The 19,278-nt window shown below is 27.7% G+C and overlaps 1 protein-coding gene across 1 annotated transcript; it reads right to left on the bottom strand.

The window, feature by feature from the left end:
• Positions 1-9,729: 9,729 nt before the first annotated feature.
• Positions 9,730-19,250, bottom strand: LOC100160372 (rho guanine nucleotide exchange factor 10). The gene is made up of 17 exons (XM_001947539.5): positions 18,918-19,250; positions 16,623-16,894; positions 16,284-16,557; positions 14,401-14,539; positions 14,148-14,319; positions 13,850-14,005; positions 13,489-13,785; positions 13,336-13,428; positions 13,037-13,261; positions 12,799-12,960; positions 12,558-12,731; positions 12,278-12,449; positions 12,079-12,221; positions 11,784-12,004; positions 11,419-11,710; positions 11,222-11,350; positions 9,730-11,103 (listed from the first exon to the last, which is right to left on the bottom strand). The coding sequence occupies exons 2-17, from the start codon at positions 16,872-16,874 to the stop codon at positions 10,570-10,572; spliced, it is 3,435 nt and encodes a 1,144-aa protein (XP_001947574.2). The 5' UTR covers positions 16,875-16,894; positions 18,918-19,250; the 3' UTR covers positions 9,730-10,569.
• Positions 19,251-19,278: the final 28 nt, after the last annotated feature.

Genomic DNA, 19,278 nt, shown 5'->3' with positions numbered 1-19,278 from the left:
GCGTGTACTTGTGCTATACAATATTTATATATTATAAATATATATATCACAGTCGTTTTGCTTACGATCTCTTTCGGTCGGAGGGTAAATGTGCCGTGTGTATTATACGTAGGTTAGTAGGTATATAGGTATGTAAATGTGGGAAAGTGTTCAGAATATTAAGCTATTATTTATTTTATGCTATGTCAAATTTGAATGTTTATCATGGGGAGGTATTATTTTTTTTTTCTATGGGAGGGGTTGGAATAATGTATTGTGATAAAACTATTATAGTTATAAAATAAAATGCAGTATTGGTTATTTTTGATTTTTAAGGTAGCGATGAATAATATGTTTATTGGTTCCACAATGATTTGGTTTTGTTGTTACCTACTTTTTTGTGTCTAAAAACACTTTTTATCACAGAAAAATTACGATAGTTAAACAAATAAATAGGTAACCGTAAAAAAAATTTTTTTTTGGTTAATAAGCTTTGAAATGCAATACAAGGTATAAGTTGTATCATAAGTTGTCCTTACACCAATTTAAAAATATTAAAAATATTATAAAGGCTAGTCTTAAGTTCAAATGTTGATTGCATAATTCGTCAAAATTACGAAAATTAGACATAATTTTAAGAATTCATATATTCTTAAGGTTTAATAGTTTACAGATTTGGAAATGTATACGTATTCTTCATAAGTTGCTTTTACCAATTAAAAAATATTATAAGAGATAGTTTGAAGTTCACGTTTGATTTAATTTCACAAAAAACATAATTTAAATATTATCATATAAATAATAATAATAGGAAGAAGAAAATAAATTATCTTTTGTGATTATATTCAAATAGTGAAATGTGTAGTAGAGTTTGTTATTTTTGTATTTTAAAGTTGGTTTTAATACAATCCCGGTCAACTTAACATTAGTTTTTTTTTTCACTGACACTATAAACATATATATTATACCTAGTCTACAAAGTAGTAATTATTATGATAAAAAGGTCGACAGCCCTTTGCAAAGTACTAGGTACTATTTATATACCGCGTGTTACATTTACTACCAACAATATATATAGAACATTTGTATACGTAATACATATATATATATACACTTGTACTTTTATTTTTAAATTAAAAATAATAAATAATATTCTGAATTTCAGAGTATTTAATATGCGCGACTTAAAAAATACCTTGACCTACTTAAATGAATAATCATCGTAAGCAACAGTGCAATATTTTGTATTTGTATTTCTTCACATATTAAGTGCAATTCGTTAACTGAAGATAGTACTGCATATGCAGGTGACGGATGCGTAAATATGATGGATCATTATGGTTTATTACTTAAAACAAATTTTTTTTTAATAAAAAAATATTTTATTTACAATTTATATAGTTTTACAGCAGCGTATAATAATTAATAAGTAATCTTGATGACGCACATAATGTTATAACATAGCAAAGAAATAATTAACATATTTTATGGTCAGCCACTCGGCACTCGGCAGTATCAACCAACCTGGATAAATAGATATGGACATTTGGTTTAATCTGAACATTTATATATTATATTATTTAAACTAAGTAAACTATATGTCTATATGTAGGTAATTATTAAAATGTTATTTTATAATCTTAGTAGGCACATTATGGGAATACGCCAAGTCTCTAATAATAATCCCGAGTTTGTGTTAAAGTTGAGGTAGTACACTATAATATATAGTATAGACAGTATAGTATAGTACTATGGTCAATAGCGTAGCCAGGGGATGTTTAGTGGAGCAATATGGAATATATTGTTGTTACTTGTTATAGTAATGTGTGTGCGTTTTTTGGGTCTGACTTCACCTTTAGGGTGGTTTCTGATAACAAATTGGATCTAGTTGTAAGATTTCAAAAATTCCGAGAATTTTTCAAAATATTTGAGGAAAACGAATATGTTCTTTATACATATATTCCATTACCCATTAAAGGGTTCTAAAATATTTAGACTACTTTTAAACCACAAACTATATACACCGTTCTCAGTTGCTTACGCGTGGTACCTACTGTTTTACAAGTAAATAACTAAATAACTAATAAGTAATAACAATAATGTAGGTATAATATTATATCATAAAAGTGACGTTGTCAGCCAAAAATTAATTCAACCTTTGTATTACTAATAGAAAAATAAATTTTGTACTATAGTAATGTAATAAATAAATAACAAAATGTCCTTAGAAATATAGGACGGTGGACAATCTACCCACAGAATTGTTTTTCGTTATTCAATGTATCCCATCATTAAGTTCAAATTCAACCCATTACAGTGACATGCTTGATGACGAAAAACACTCGAAACCTACTCTAAAGCTGAGTGTACTCTCTGGTCTGTGGTATCTATGGTACAATAATATTAATTTAGTAGCTGCCAGCCACGCCCTCCGAAGTTCTATGACTAGTTTGAGACGCCCCTCTCTTTCTATACCCTGGATACGCCAATGACTACAATAATTATTAGTAGGTACTGAGCAATAAGCATTCTCGACTTTATTTAATGTGTCTTTTAAAATGATTACACGCAACTCGTATTAAAATTAAACAATTTTGGCCGTCCTATATACTCCTAAAGCCTATAATACCTATAGCCATACAAAAAGTATATTCAAAAAGGTTATTTTAAAGTCTTTAATAGTTACTACTTCTATTGGTTAGACTATTAGAGCTTCTATAGTTCTATAGGTTTCTACTATTAGGTATTATACTAGGTTTTAACGTCCAAAAATAATTTTATGACCTGCAGTATAGTTTGTATACAAATTGGCCACCATATATTATTACAACTCAAATAGCAGTAAAACATTTAATGATATAATTCTTCATTAACACGAAATGTAGTTATGCCAACTATATATGATGTGATATTATATATTTATATTATAGCTGCAAGGTATATGTATCAACGGTTTTCTTTGTACTTTAAATGACATCATTACGTAGACATTTGTGGTTGTATGATTGCAGTGAATATAAATAGGTACATACAATGTAAGTACAGTGTAGTAAATAATATAATAAAAGGAAATTTACGTTTAAAAAAAAACATTTAATACAGAGATTGTCCATATTGTCGAATAATATTTCCGTCCAGTCGTGATAATTGAAAATAATAATTCATTGATAAAATTGACAAAATTGTACGCTAATTAATTGTTTGTATGAAAAGTGACTTAAGAGAGGTGTGATGTTAATATATATTAACTATTATAAGCCCAATTTGATGGTTATGTTTATTATTTAATACTATGAATGTATGAATACTTAAGCCCGGTCCAGACGAATCCTCATAACCTAAGCGGCATAGCAGCATGTGACCGTTCTTGAATCTAAATTCTAAACCTCTCATCTGTCAAAACCAAAATTTTTCTACGTGGCTCCAAATAGTTAACGGGAACAACATTTGTTAGATCAAACTCAAACCACTCCACTCGGGCAATGATGTCTGGTTGCTGGACCCCGTATTTTAGATGATAGATGGTCATCGCGATTCTCATATTATCCTCTTTTAAGAAAAACGACAGAGGTGTAGCTAAATTGCCCAACCATGACGCCGTGTTACCTTAATAAGTTAAATAATTATAACAATTAATAGTATTAAACATCATACTTATGCCACTCGGGCAATGATTATGTCTGAAATCTAAGCCCAGTATATCTACTGTATAGGTACACTTTAATAAAACAACGGATGTGTAGCTCAACGGTCCATCCATGGCATCGTATAACTTTAGTAAGTTAAATTACCTATAATAAAATAATAATCAATTCATGATTTTAATAATATAATAATTATTGAATTATATGAAATATACAATTTAATGTTTTATACGTACCTTGAGGTGCCCAACGATTTAAACTTTGACAAAATTCATCAAAATCTGGTACGTAAAGGTATCACGGTGTTACGAGGGGGTAATTTTGATGATTGTATGAAATCGTAAAATCATACCTACATATTAGTACAATTGTTACCTGTATTATTATAATAATATAAATTTCAATTTCATTACATGTTCAGACTGAAGAAAAAAAATTATAATTATAATAACGGAGAAGCAAAGAATCAAATAAACAAATAAAAACCAAACCAAATGAATATCAATGTAATAATACAGTATTAATAAATTGGAGATTTGAAAATAAAGTGATAATTTCTTAAAAATCTGCTTTGCCCAATTGTTATTTCTAATTCAATTGTTCAGTTGTCAACACAAAACACTTAGTTCATAGTTGACCTTAAATATTTTTTTTTATTTATAAATATTATTTTCCGATTAGTTGATGAAAACAATACACATTTTTGAGCTGTAATAGGTAATTGTTTTTAACGAAAGGTTTTAATAATAATTAAAATATATAACATAGATATTTTTTTTTCTTTGATACAATAAATTAATACACAATAATAATAAGTCAATATAAATTTACCACTCCCTAAATATACTTAACAATTTGCCACCCCGGGCAACAGGGTACTCTTTCCCCCTCCCCCTAAATACGTGCCTGTTCTTCCTGAATGCGTACCTACATATTTATTAATACAATAATATTAACAAAAAACGCGGTCACACGTCACTGGAGCGTTGCATCTAATAATAATAATAATAATATATAATAATGTTATAGGTACCCTGGGTGGTAGGTATTTATAAATTATTATATATTATTATAATTGGCCAATCCAAAATATTTAATGAATGCGCTAACCAACCGATAGACTTCGCTTAATGCACCCGATAAGGGAAATTTAAATAAACGTTTTAATCTTTCATTCACGAGTCCGGCTGAACGCGTGCATACCTCAGACCTCTATACATATTATACATGTATATTAACCGAGTTCGATCGAAGCGTATATTTCGGCGCTTTCTAGTGGTTCGCGTGTACTCGTTTTTATTACGTTGACCCCGTTAAGTTGTCGTTTTAATATTTATATTATGGTAATTCCGCTTTTTTTCATTCCTCTACTCCTACGTAAGGGTTTGTAGCAAAATGTATATGTATCTAGGTTACACACAAATAGACATATGATAATATTATATTATATTATATGTAAGTACCTACCAGCTATTATATAATAATATATATGTGGGTATGTTAACGGAAAGAGCAACAGAAGAATATTATGATGGTAATAATGTTGATAACGATTGTGTATTACCATTTACGTTTTATATATAGGTACTATATACTAGGTTTTATATCGTACTAAACCTATCATCGTTAATTTACACGTAGGTATACATACCGTACCGCTCGCAACTTTTTCTTTGTACTTATAAAAATAAATATTATTCAGTAATAATTAATAGACAGGGTTGAAAAAAATCAGTTTTTTTAATAATACAAAACAATCGGTTTTTTTTTTTATTTAACAATTTTTTTTTATAAGCTTTTAATGTTCAAATTTTGACATAATTTATCAAATTTAAGATTTAATAATTATTTTTAGTTAAAAATGTATAAAATATTCAACTTTTATAGATAAGGATTAAAAATGTAAAACAAGGTTCCGCGTAAATAGGTTATATATAAATTACTTTATTCACAATAATATCATCAATTATACTTAGTAATATATTAGGCTGACTGACCGTTTTCGCTCAGAATAGTTTTTCAGTTTTCTTATAAAATGATATTATATCATTGAATTCAAATTTAACACCATCCATTACAGTGACCCACTTGTAACCTAAGGTACAGCAGAGCGACATCCACTTACCAACCTTTTTTTTCACACTTATGTAAGTACCTACATGAAAATGTAAAATGTTCTCAAAGTGTCATAATTTTAGCTATTTTGTTGTAATTTTAAAATATTATTCGTGGGTATAATTGAAACTCAAAGAGTATATTATTATATTTTATAAACACAAATACACAATGACATTTTCAAGTAAATTTTTTTTTTTGGAAAAAATGAATTGAACCAGCTCTTGTAGGTAGTGGGTGGGTACTAATGCCTTTTTTTTCGTATTATCGAGGATCGGGGAGAGAACCGCAATTTGTATTACAGCTTTACGGAGGTACTATAGGTAATGCCTAATAGTAAAATTAATTTTAAGGTACTTTAGCCTTTAATCACAATAATATCATCAAATTCACCTATTTAGTAATATCGTAGGTAGGTACTAGGTACTAGCAGACAACTTCGCATCATTGTTTTTCGTACATAATGATTTTATATCATTGAATTCAAATTAACACCATCCATGGTGACTCACTTGTAACCTACTATATACAGCAGAGCGACACCCACTTACCAGCATTTTATATTTGTAAAAAAAAAATGATTTTCTAATTAAATAAAAATTTTTAATTAATAATAATAAAATAATTGAGCCAACATTTATTACATTTTCATTACCAACATCACAATTTATACTCAGAGAACTTGAAATTACAATTTGTAGAAAAACATGTACTAACATGTAAGTAATTACCTCTTTCCTCCATGCCGTTACCTAAGGCTATAGGTAACATACTTTATAGCCGCACTTCATTTTCTATGTTATTGTAGATCGGCTTTGTATGTTTAGTGTTTGTTTGGTAGACCCTGGGTCAAGCAGGACGATTCTTATAGTTGTTACTTGTTAATATAGTAATTTCTATAATAAAATGTTTGACGTTTTAGTCATCATCCATCAGCATGATTACTTACTCAAATTTGAGACTCTGTAACAAAATAAATATATTAGTCCGCGAATGATGGTTCCTCAAAATATGGATTTTTACGGAATTTCCACAAAGTTATTTACATTTATTATCGGTTAGTCAAGGTTTTTGTACATTTTAATTTGTGCATAGTAAACTTCTGATGCCGGTTTTGTTGGTACCAAGTAATACCCTTTAATATTTTTACCCTCCGTGGTGAATTTATCCTAGAATATTTTTTACCGGGGGTAAAATCAACGTAGTATATCCCCCCACCACCGGTAAAACGTTTACTAAAAAAACCGGTTTACTCATCATACGTGCTATAATAGTCATCGCACCAATTTCTTAACCTACATATTGATGCTTACAATTTTTCGAACTTACACCATCACAATTTGAACAATTGGAAATATGTACTACGTATGTACCCCTATAATGGGTAATGACTAATGATTAATGAAAGAGTTATTATTTGAAAAATCAAAATTATTCGCTTATATCAAATATGCTTATCACAAGGTGCCAACTAACAAGGTGTGCCTATGTGTTATAGGCAGGGCTCGTAAGTTCATGCCCTAAAAAATACCTAAATAACATGCAGTACTCAAAAACTGCAAAATATGCAAAATAAGGCTTCACATATTTAACCGTGATACCTTGAAATGAATTTCTATGTCATCTAGGCATCTATAGCATTAAATACAACTTAGCAAGATTTATATGCAAATGCATAAACTTACGATCCCTGGTTGTAGGTATGCGAGGACGAACACTGCAATATATCCTGTATATTGTTTGAAGGGCAGAAGAATGAATAATTACTTATGTCGAGACGAACATAATAAATAATAAATAGTAATAACTAATAATTAAAGGAAAAAACATATATTTATTCTTTTTTTTTTTACACAAAATACAAAAGAATTTCTTTTTACAAATAAAATCGTTTAAAACTAAGTTGGTTTAAATTATAATCATGTATAGTGTATACAATATTACAACCACATTCGATAATTATAACATATCATATTGACGTAAAAAAAAAAATATATATATAGGTATATAGTTATTATAATATATGATTAAAAATTTCATTTCTCGACTTTGATATACATAGTAGACACAGCTCGTTCAAATAGACATTAGAAGTAGTACATATTGTATTAAATTATGTACTACGTAATAGAAATATAGTAATATAATAGGCGTGTTGTAATAAAAATATAATATAAAATAATATATATAATCTTTTCTTCGAGACGGAAAAACAAAAGAAAAACAAATAAAATGTTTGTATAAAAAGCGATAAAAAAAAAATTAAATACAAATCTCAAAATACCATTCTTTTGCAGCGGCGCGAAACGTAATAATTTAAATACAAACAATTATAAATTATAATAAATGTAAATATAATTCACCGTGTAACATTAGTGGTAATAGTAGTAGTAATAGTATATAATCGATACTTTTTATAAGCAATATTACAGGTACTGTTGCATTGTGTGTGTGTACAGAAATACCGAGTAAACACTATTTATTTTTTTATTATACAATATAAATTGACCGATAAATGAGTGAGGGCAAAAATTAGTTTCGTAACATACCTACCTATTATTATGCTGATTAGTAACGAGAGCGAGAGCATAATATTAAAATTGTTTTATGTTTAACATTCTATACATTAGTTAACGTGGCAAAACGTCTACAGCTATTATACTGACGTCAAAATAGCTATTTTTTTTTACTTACGATAAATATGTTTGTGCACGTGCACTTGTGTTTATGTGTGTGTATCTGTTCCTTATTTTGTACTTAATTGACTAAATGTATCATGTAAATATATATAATATATATATCATATATATGTTTGTGTGTGTTTTGTTATTAATTTATTACTTAAATAAAACTAAACGTTTGGCGCAGTATCTAGGAAGAAACACAAATTGTTGATACATATATATATATATGTATATTATATATATATATATATATATATATGTAATGTTATTAATATGCACTAATAGTAAGTGACAAATGTGTATTGGATGTAATATTAATACCGTAAAATACAGTTTGTCATTGCCTAATATAATAGGTATAATAATAAATAATACAAAACTCTAAGTTAATACCTATGATAATATTACAATGTAAATAATATTATAATGATTTAAAAGCATTTGGGTGAATTGTAATAAGTATATCACAGTATTAAATATGGGTAAACACTTATATACTACATATTAGTATTTGTGTCTTCAAGAGCTTAAAGTAATTGAAGGTACAAGTAGTAATGAGGGGCAAACAGGTTTTATTAAAATGGACACCAGAGAAATATTATATTTTAACTAATAATACTAGTCATCAGATGGCCATAAAACAGCTCATACATTGATATTGATTTAAAGCACTCTAAGAAATTCGAGAATATTATATAGTGTCTTTAGAATATAAACTTATGTAAATATAGTATAAAGTGATTCAATCATAAGAGTAGTGAGCAGTCAAATACTAAATATATAATATATATTATACATGAATTATAAATAATAATGAATGTTTGCCATTTTTGGTGATATGAAATACTGACAAATATTGTTGAACCATTCAACAAGGGGCACACTATGAGTGAAAGAAAAGTAAAAGTAAAAGTTTACAAAACTGGTTAAAAATACTAATTTCAAGTATTCAAATTGGGAAAAATATGTTTGGGTAGCAGTGTATGGATAATCTGTGCATAATCTAAAAACAATGGATTGCCGTGCAAATAATTATATTCTATTCAAATTACCTATAGATTTGTATTGTTTTCTTATTATTGCAACATATATTATGTTAAAAAGTTTAAAAACAATAATTTTTAATCATTCCATATAATATTATGTTATTAATACACTAATATAAGTAAATATTATTTTAAATACTTATAATTATATATTAAGTATTAACTATCTATAATCAACAGCTTCAAGGTATTAGAGCTGTTAAAGTCATACTTAGAAAGTAAAAAATAATAGAAGTAATAATTATTGAGCGGCTAAACATGTTTAAGTCCCAATTGAGCTAAAGTAATAATTAAAAGTTCTAATGGACTGATTATGAAGGAAAATATCTATGAAAAAAAATTTTCTGGAAAATATTCTTAAATGTTAAATTGCAATTATTTTAATTGTAATAAAATGTGAAAGGAACATGTTGCACTAATGGTCTGTTTATATTAAATTCCAGAATAGACATAAGAAGACAACTATCACAAATTTATTTTTTAAATATATTTAATAATAGAGTATATATTATAAGATAAAACAACAAAATGAGAAAATGAGAAAAGGTTAATAATTACTCAGGTAGTTTATAATATAAAAAAGTCACTCTTTTCACAGCAATGTTTTCATTTAAATATTATTATTTAATTTAATACTTATGAGTTATAACTATAATTAATACTATTTACAGCTACAGTATACAGCTCTAAGGAAGAAGAATGTTTTGATTTGGCAAGATAAAATGGTCATTTGGCTTTAAAAAGGTGTTTCATGAAATGTGTTAGTATAATATTATAATATGTATTTAGAAAGCACAAAAGTATAATAGAATTTCCAATTTTTTTTTTTTATATTTAAAGGTTAGTGTTAATATAAAAGAGTTACTTTCTAACTTAATGCAACTCCCAAAGAGTAATAATAATAATTAATAATTTATTTAATGTTAATTTTTAAGTATATGATTCTGTAGATAAATTTAATTAGTTTTTAATTGTTTTCACAATACAAATATGTTCTAAATTATTACATTATCAATTTCAGAAACACCTTGTAGGTTAAAGATAACGAGTTACCTACAACTCAATAACTATTAAAATTAAATTACCATTACCTACTTAGATTTATAACTTAATCTCCCAAAGTATTATGTAGGCATTATTTTCAATGGTTGAACAACACGGTTGCTGATAATTGACATAACCACGTCCACAAGACACGGTCACTAAAGTGAAATCTTTTTTTGACACATCCGACGATCTGGCATGTTGTACTGCTGATGATTCATCAGTTGATCGCAAGGACCATCGACTTGAATTTAAAGCGTCTTCATTTTTATCGTAGTCTTTGACACACATTAACCGACCGTACAAATCATAGATATCACTAGCTAATGTTTTTGAAGGTGGGCGTTTCAGAACAGTAGGTGGATCTTGTAATGGCACCAAAATAGATATCGGACCAGTATGCCCATGATAAGAAACATTTACTTTGCCACTGATTATAGGTACACCTTCTAAACGAGGCAATGGAACTGTTAAGCTAATACCAGCATCAGTTCCAACCCACAGGAGACCTTTACAGGCCATAAGTGCAGTAACATTAACTGGTGTAGCAGTGCCTTTTAATCTTATAACATTTGATGCAATATTAATGTCCTGGAATAGTAATACAAAAAATATACATAATATTTTAAGCAAGTATAATCATCATAAATGAAAAATTATAATATATATATTATGTTATTCAATTAACACTATAGAAAAATTGATTTACCTGTAAATGTTTAAATGTTTCAGTGTGGTACAAACAAACAGTTGTTGAATTCATTAACGAAAGCCAAAGTCCAACACCAGAATGAGCCAAAAGATTGACATTTTTTCCGTGATGAATGGTAAAATTTTTCTAAATAAATATTGATGTTTTACATTTATTAATTAAACAAATTATATATCATTTAGTTTTATATTTACTTGAAGTTCTCCGGTGATGGCACTCATAACAAACACTTGTTTTCCACATGCCACATATAATGATAAATTAATAGGTAATATACATGTTATAGGTGCATCAGGACCCAAAACTACAATCTCTGGTTCTTTGGACTGGTTACCTCTTCTATAAAGAAGCAATGAGCCATTTGATAAAGCTACAAACACAGTATCACAGTGATGTTTGATTGCTGTGACTCTGAGACTCTCATCTTCACCCGGTAATGAAATACTTGCTTCTTCTGACATGTCAGCAGTATTAAAAATCAAAATACTAAAAGATCAAAATTAAAATTATTAATCATAAATAATATTTCTTAAAATTATTTATAAAACACTTTAGTCACCTTTTATGATTTGTACCCATCCAAACTGTATCAGAGGCTCTAACATACTCTATAGCGGTTACAATGGTTTGTGGCAAGTCTAATGTTGTAATTTGTTTTAGAATGCAAGTATTATTAACAGACATTATGGCTATATGCGTATTCATTGGAATATTTGTAGTGCACACCCACAAATAAGAAAATTTACCACAGCCAGAAGAATAAAAACATCCACAAGTCACCTGCACAGTTATTACAATATAAGTAATATTAAGTAAAGTTTAAATTATTTCTATTAATTGAATTTAAATATTACCTCTGCTTGTTTGCTAGACGAAGTTATGGGATGAGCACCTACGAATAGAGGCATTTTTGTCATTGGGCGCATCAACTCCTGGTCAGGAACTTCCCAAGCTGGAGAATTATTTGGATCGAGAGCCAAGCGTGCAAGCCTTAATTCTACAAAACATTTTAAATGGTTAGATAAGTAAAAACACAGTTATTCTAGAATTTACCAGTGATCCACCCTTTACGTAAATCAGGATTTTCCATTTGAAAAGTGTATCCTTGACGGTTTATAAATAACTGGAGACAACAGGAATCCATCCATGCTACCTGATCTCCTTTATATTGCACTTCACACTGTATTGCATTTAAGACTCCTTTTAAATGATCTGGAGCAAGATCCTAGAAATAAAATAATTATTTCATAAAAATAAATTATTAGTGAATGATTAAAAATATATAATATATTAAATACTTAATCTTAAAACTATGGTTTTAAATCAAACTAACCAAATATGTGCCTTTTAATGTTGACGCTAATTCCACAATACGACTGATTACTTGATAATCATGCATTAGATGGTTCATTTCATTACATAAATTGTCTGTTGTGATACTATTATGTGATGCTGCACTACCAGCGATTGTACGTGAAACACTAGGTAATGACAATGTGTCAATCACCTATAAATAAAACATAAAAAATAAAAATATTATAATAAGAGTAAGAAATAAATTAACTGTAACATACTTGAATTTCAGCAATTGGAAAACTCCATTTGAACGTTAATCTTTTTTGTGATGTGTTATTGGAATCGTCTTTGTTATTTACAGAGACACATACAAGCAAATCATTTAGTAATAACAAACGTCGAGGTTTACATTTTCCAATGACCTCTCCATGATTAATTTCCTGTAAATAATTTTAATGAATATTATATTGTAATTTAAAAAGTAATAAAAATTTATCATTTGTATTAAGAACTCACTATTTGAGTAACGTCATCTTGTCTTAGAAGACATCTGTTGCTGTCTGCTATTGGACGAACTGCTAACTTACTAGACACAGATTTTAACATTTCTTTGAATGCTTGAGCTTGCTCACTTTCACGTTTCCTCTCATTGAGCATTTCTGCTAATGATTCCAATTGAGTTAATGCTAACTGTAAAGACATTCTATCAGGATGACCATAACCTGTATTATGTAATAAATCCTAAAACAAATATGCATAAAATAAAAACATTTTTAAATCATAAATTTAAATTGAGATAAAAGTTGAATACAAACCTGTAGGAAAAGAATGAACTGTGGAAATCGTTGTACAGGTTTAACCATTAAGCTATAAAATGAAAGACGGTCATGGGATGCCTCTTGTCGATTCTTAAAAAGATAAATTAAAATAAATTATGTTCAATACAAAAGTAAAAGACAAATACTAACCTTAAAAAATTCTGCAAGAGATGCTTTTCTTTTGGTTTCAGTTTTTGCCAATTCCATTGCATTTAAAAAATTGTTAATAAACCCACTATATATATCCAATACAATTGCTTTACTAAAAGATCCAACAAAAACATCACCAATTCTATGATCACGATCCCAATTTGCAACAGCTTCAGCTAACGCTATTCTAAATAGTGTATGACACTGAAGTATCTCTGGAACTCGATGAAATAGTATTGAAATTTTTGACTGACTTAAAATTGATGGCATACTTTGTTCTAGAGGCTTTTTGTAATCCTAATATCATAAAATATACAATTTTAAGAAAAATATATTTTTAAGATTGTTATTATTAACTCACATTCACAAGTCTATGAAGAGTAGCTAAGTAAGAATTTTCACTTCTCACTATATCATCAACAATATATCTACGTCTTAGTTCTTGTTCAGAAATATCAGGAGGTGCTGGTGGAAGACTTGGTGGAATAAGTCGCCTAGAAAAACAGTCTTCTTCGACCTGAAAAGAACAATTAATTTAAAAATAAATATTACCTATTTCTATACTTAGAATCTATAGTATCTAACTTTATACCTAATATAAATTTTTTTTGGAAAGAATGTATATAATATTTACAATTAAAATAACTATATTAATATACCTCTGGTAATAAAGGCATTTTGCTATTTGGCCGAACATCTAGATCATATTGTGAGCATCTTCTTAATGAAAACCACCTCGATAATAAGCCAGGACTAGAAGGTGGATCTGGAGATGGAGGGTTCTTTGTCCATCTCAATGTTTTAGAAACATTGTTTCTCGTTTCATAACTCCTGGAAATAAAAATTTTAAATATGAAAAAAAAAACAATTATAATTATAATTAAGAGAATACCAGAGAAAGTAAGTACATACTTGTTACTTTCTTCTTCAGATGAAAGTTCTGGATCTCTGTCAGAACTTGAACTTTTTTGTGAAGGAGTGTGGCGCTCATTAATAGTGGTTGACTGTGTTACTTCATCCCATGAATTTTGTCGCCATCGCACTGACTCATCTGTTTGTAAAATATTTTGAATAAATACATTTTTAATATTTATTCCGTTATATTCTTAAAACTATATTTCACCAAATATTATAGACAAGTTTTATATGTATAATATAATATTGTACTATTACTTTTTAACCCAATTTATATAAATGTAACTAAAGATAGGATATTAATGACTTGATTTTATTTCTACAAGTGATATATTATAATGCTAATCAATCTTTACAAATTTTTATTTGTTTTAAATGAATTTTTTTTTATAAATATTACTTAAGCTTTGAACATTTAGTCTTATTTATATTAATTTTAAGTATTGCTTGGAAAAATTTTAGATTTCAAAGGACGATAAAATTTGTTAGGATACTTGCCTTAAACATTTGTATTATAATTTAATCTTATCTCAAAAATATATTTGATTGTATCTATATAAATCTTTACCAACTCCATTGGTATTGAAAAAAGAAATAACACTAATAACAATAATGGTTTTTTAATGACAAAATAATTACCTTGGTGTAGGTAATACAATAGTAGTTTTGGTAGTGAATACTACAGCACTATTTAGCATGAAAATACCGCTGTTAAATTTATAACAAACAAATAATATCAATATAAAAATTGAAAAAATTCCTAGGACTAAGTTTTCGGTAGAACGATATAGTATGTAAGTAAGGTTGGTGGCTATATTTTTTTTTTTGTAATTTTATAAATTTTAAAGCATTTTTGTGTGTTTTTAAGACATTACTAATGTATCATTGAATATCACACTTTATTTTGTAGTATAGTACATAATATAATATAATTGGTACAATGTTTTAGTATTATAAATTATTTTCTATGATATAATCACACTTCACTTTTGACTACAATACACAATTTAAAAACAAATTACTTCACTGAAAAGTAATAAAAATGTTAATATGCAAAACCCTAATAATAAATTTGAAAACAGTGAACAGGCATAATTATTTGTATAAGCAATAAACCAAATTGGTTCAAAAATGTCATCTGATTTGAAATCATTTTTTGAAAAAAAAAAGAAATATAGGACCGCTATGAAATCAAATCAGTTCAAATAAATAGTTAATCAAGATATTCATGAAAAACGATTTGAATTCAGTAGTATGGGGATACTTTTGTGACACAATTACTAATAATTGATAAATGAAATAAATTAATCTAGGTGAACTTTGGTCGATTACAAATACTACAGTAACAGAGTTTTTACAACCAATATGTGGGATAATCTAAATAATTTCTACTGTTATCATGTATCCTGTTATTGGCAATATTACCATAGACTAAATGTTATTTTTTTTTTTATCAATGAGAAAAATAAAAAAACAGCTATCGCAAGAAGACAATAAATAGAAAAAATTATTTTAATTTATTAATTGCAAAACATATTTTATATTTATAAATATTGTTGTCAATAGTTGATTACCTAACCTAGTATTTGTTGAACAAAATTAGTAAATAATAAGATGTTCTAATCCTATTCTTGTATTTTATGAATACTTACCTATAAATAAAATAAATAAATGTAATTATGTGAATATTAACTATTAAGTTTAATTAATAATTTTAGGTCTAAGCAGTAATGTATGATTATTAATTGTAGAACGTATTTTTGATGTGACCGTTATATTTATGGAATATAGTGGATATACAAATAACCAGTATTGTAATATATAAAGCAATATTTTACTATTGGTATATTTAAAAAAAAAAATGAAATTAATTAACTAACCTGGAAGTGATGTTTTACTTGGACTGGGTGAAATTAATGTAGGCATTTTATTCCAAAACCGTTTTGTGCTAAAATGAGATTTACGAGGCCGGCTTAAGCTATTTGTGCCACAACTGCTAGCATCACAAGCAACCCCACTATCTACACTCAAATTCACAGGTGAACCATCTCTTGAAGTTCCTAAATTAAGGCCAGATGAACCATTATTGTTTAAACATGCACCATTGTCAGGCATTATCATTGCTTCCATTGATAAATTTAATTCATCCAAAACCTTAAACAAAAAAATTTATAATTATACAAAAGTTTTGGATATTATGTTGTTAAAAAAACACTTGCTTGTAAATGTTTTGAATGGACATATCTAACTTCCTCATCAAGTTTGGATGTTCCAATCTCTTCATATATGTTCTCTTCACGTCCATATCGGTTGATATAACTATGTTTTGAACACGCATGTGGCTTAGACCCATGAGGACCATGCTCATAATATGCATAAGCATAGTCACCATTGCTGGAAGCTGGTCCACTGTACCGAGGACAGGTACGTCGACCATCAACATATTGTGATTGTTTATCTCTAGATGCCATTTTAATCAGCTATAATATACCTAAACATAAATGCATAGCAATTTATTAAACAACTTAGGTATTTTAATAATTTAATAATGTTTATTTAAATACAAAATTATTCAAGTTTATTTTTTTCTTAAAGGGAAATAAAATTCTCATCCCACTGCAATACTGTGAACATGTAAAGTGAATCATCTTTCATAGACATATAAGAAAATTACTCGGAAAATGAAGTAAAACCTAAGTTTTATGCAGTGGCGTTACGAGGCAGTTTTTTGAGAGTGGTGGTAGTAAAATGTATTAGATTTGTAAAATATTTGCTTTTAAATTATGAACTAGAGAGAAGAGATATCAGCAAATTGTTCTATACATTCTGCTGAGTTAGGGTGGGTAGATGGATAAAATATACTTGGCTCCTTCAATTAAAATTGTTCACCTTGCCACTGGTTTTATGAGACAAAGAAAAATAAGTAAAAAGTAAATTATAAATGTGATAGGTAGTTTCATTTTAAACAATGGTAATTACGGGGGTAATTATAATTTTTACAATAGGTAAAATAAATGGTATCGCAAAAAATAACCCCATATTAGATTTTACAAAATTATAAAAAGGTGTTCATGGGTTAGTGATCAATATTAATTATTAAAATACTGTATATTTCTATCATATTATATGATTGTTATTAACTTTTGAGTCAATATCACCTAGCAGTAGAACAGTGAGAATGGGTTTCACGTATATAATTGGTAAAAATTAAAATTAATCTAAATATTTGTATGTCAATGGAAACAGTAAAATGTATAACATACGTAAAATTGTAATATCCCCACAAATAATGTTAAACTTGGATTCAATGATAAATTATTGTGTACAATTAAAACGATTCAGAGCGGAGACGTTCATAGGGGAAACTACGATTCAGGCCTGACTGAATTCTAATACTGACTGGATAACATATATTATTATTAAATTAAGTTAGATTAACTTATGGAAATGGTTATAATATGGGTTATAATTTATTATTGACATTTCAAAACAAATTTGACTATTTGTTTTATACAATTATATTTAAATATCATTAAATTTGTATTACAAATATGCTATGGCTAAAAATATTAACTACCTACCTATTTGTTTTTAAATCATACATAGACTATCAGTGAAATCTTGTGAATGTGTTAGGTACCTGGTACACATCATTTCTTTCATAGGTAGGGTTATGTTTTCACAGGATTATTTTTTTTGCGGACTACATTTCCAGGGTTATTTATTAGGCAAATCAAAATTATTTATGTTCCACAGTATATGAATGTTAAAACAAGTTTTATTAATGTCTACTATTTAAAAAAGGCCCAAATACTAGTATTAATATACTAATAAACAAACCCAGAATACTGATTTAATAACTCTAATAGGTAAATAAAATAATAATAAGTCACAAATTAAATGCCTAGGAAGTAGGAGTCAATATCCAACGTTCTAGTTATATATTAAAATGTACCTACATCAGGGTAATTTGAACTGCCATAAACAAATATTAAGTAACTACATTTATTTAGTTGCTAACTAATTTTTAATACCATTGTTCACATATTTTAATTAAGCAGGTATACAAAAAACATGGGTATTCAATTATTTTGTGAAAATTAAATTGTCTGCTGTAAATACAGGTGCTCCACAAAATATATGTTCACAAAACTTATGAATAAATATAATTTTCACAGTTTTTAAAATTATAGGTACTATAATCTATTTAGGTACCTACCTTCACCCAAGTATAATTGCTGTACCTATTTAAATGTTGATAACTATTAAATGTATTGCTAAAGATGAGGAAATTTAAGCTTAAACAAGGATGTTGAAACTAAAAAATAGTATACCTAAATTAATAATTTAGTGTTTTTTGCAAATTTCGGGGTGTGTTGAAAGACTTAATACAAATCTTGTCCCATCGTCAATTTTAATTGTATAAAGTATTTTATAAACACATACCTAGGTATCCACTTAATAAAAAAAATAAATATTAAAATCAACCTAACAAAAATTATTGAAACACTTACGTTTTTTGTAATACTATCCATTGCCGGCATTACGATGAAGTAATTTAAAACACAAACACTAATGAAACATTTTGACTGCTTATGAACAATCGTCTTAATATTTCAAAGATCACGAAGCCGAGACTACACAACTCTGGGACAATCGTAAGCCGAAACTATCATAGACTACGGTGAGCACTACAAGTGAAAAAACAATTTACAAATTAACAGAAAAAAAACTTAATCAGAGTAACAACATTGGTTAATTGACATTATTGGGGGAACGACTTGTGTGATTTGGGAGAAGGAATAAAAAAAAACCGTACTTAAAAACAATATTATATTATGTACCTGTATTATAGTGTATAGTAATAGTAATGAA

The sequence above is a fragment of the Acyrthosiphon pisum genome, chromosome A1 (genome assembly GCF_005508785.2).
Source record: "Acyrthosiphon pisum isolate AL4f chromosome A1, pea_aphid_22Mar2018_4r6ur, whole genome shotgun sequence".
Classification (NCBI taxonomy): domain Eukaryota; kingdom Metazoa; phylum Arthropoda; class Insecta; order Hemiptera; family Aphididae; genus Acyrthosiphon; species Acyrthosiphon pisum.
Note: the sequence above shows the minus strand (reverse complement) of the source record. Positions and strands in the feature narration are given on the sequence as shown.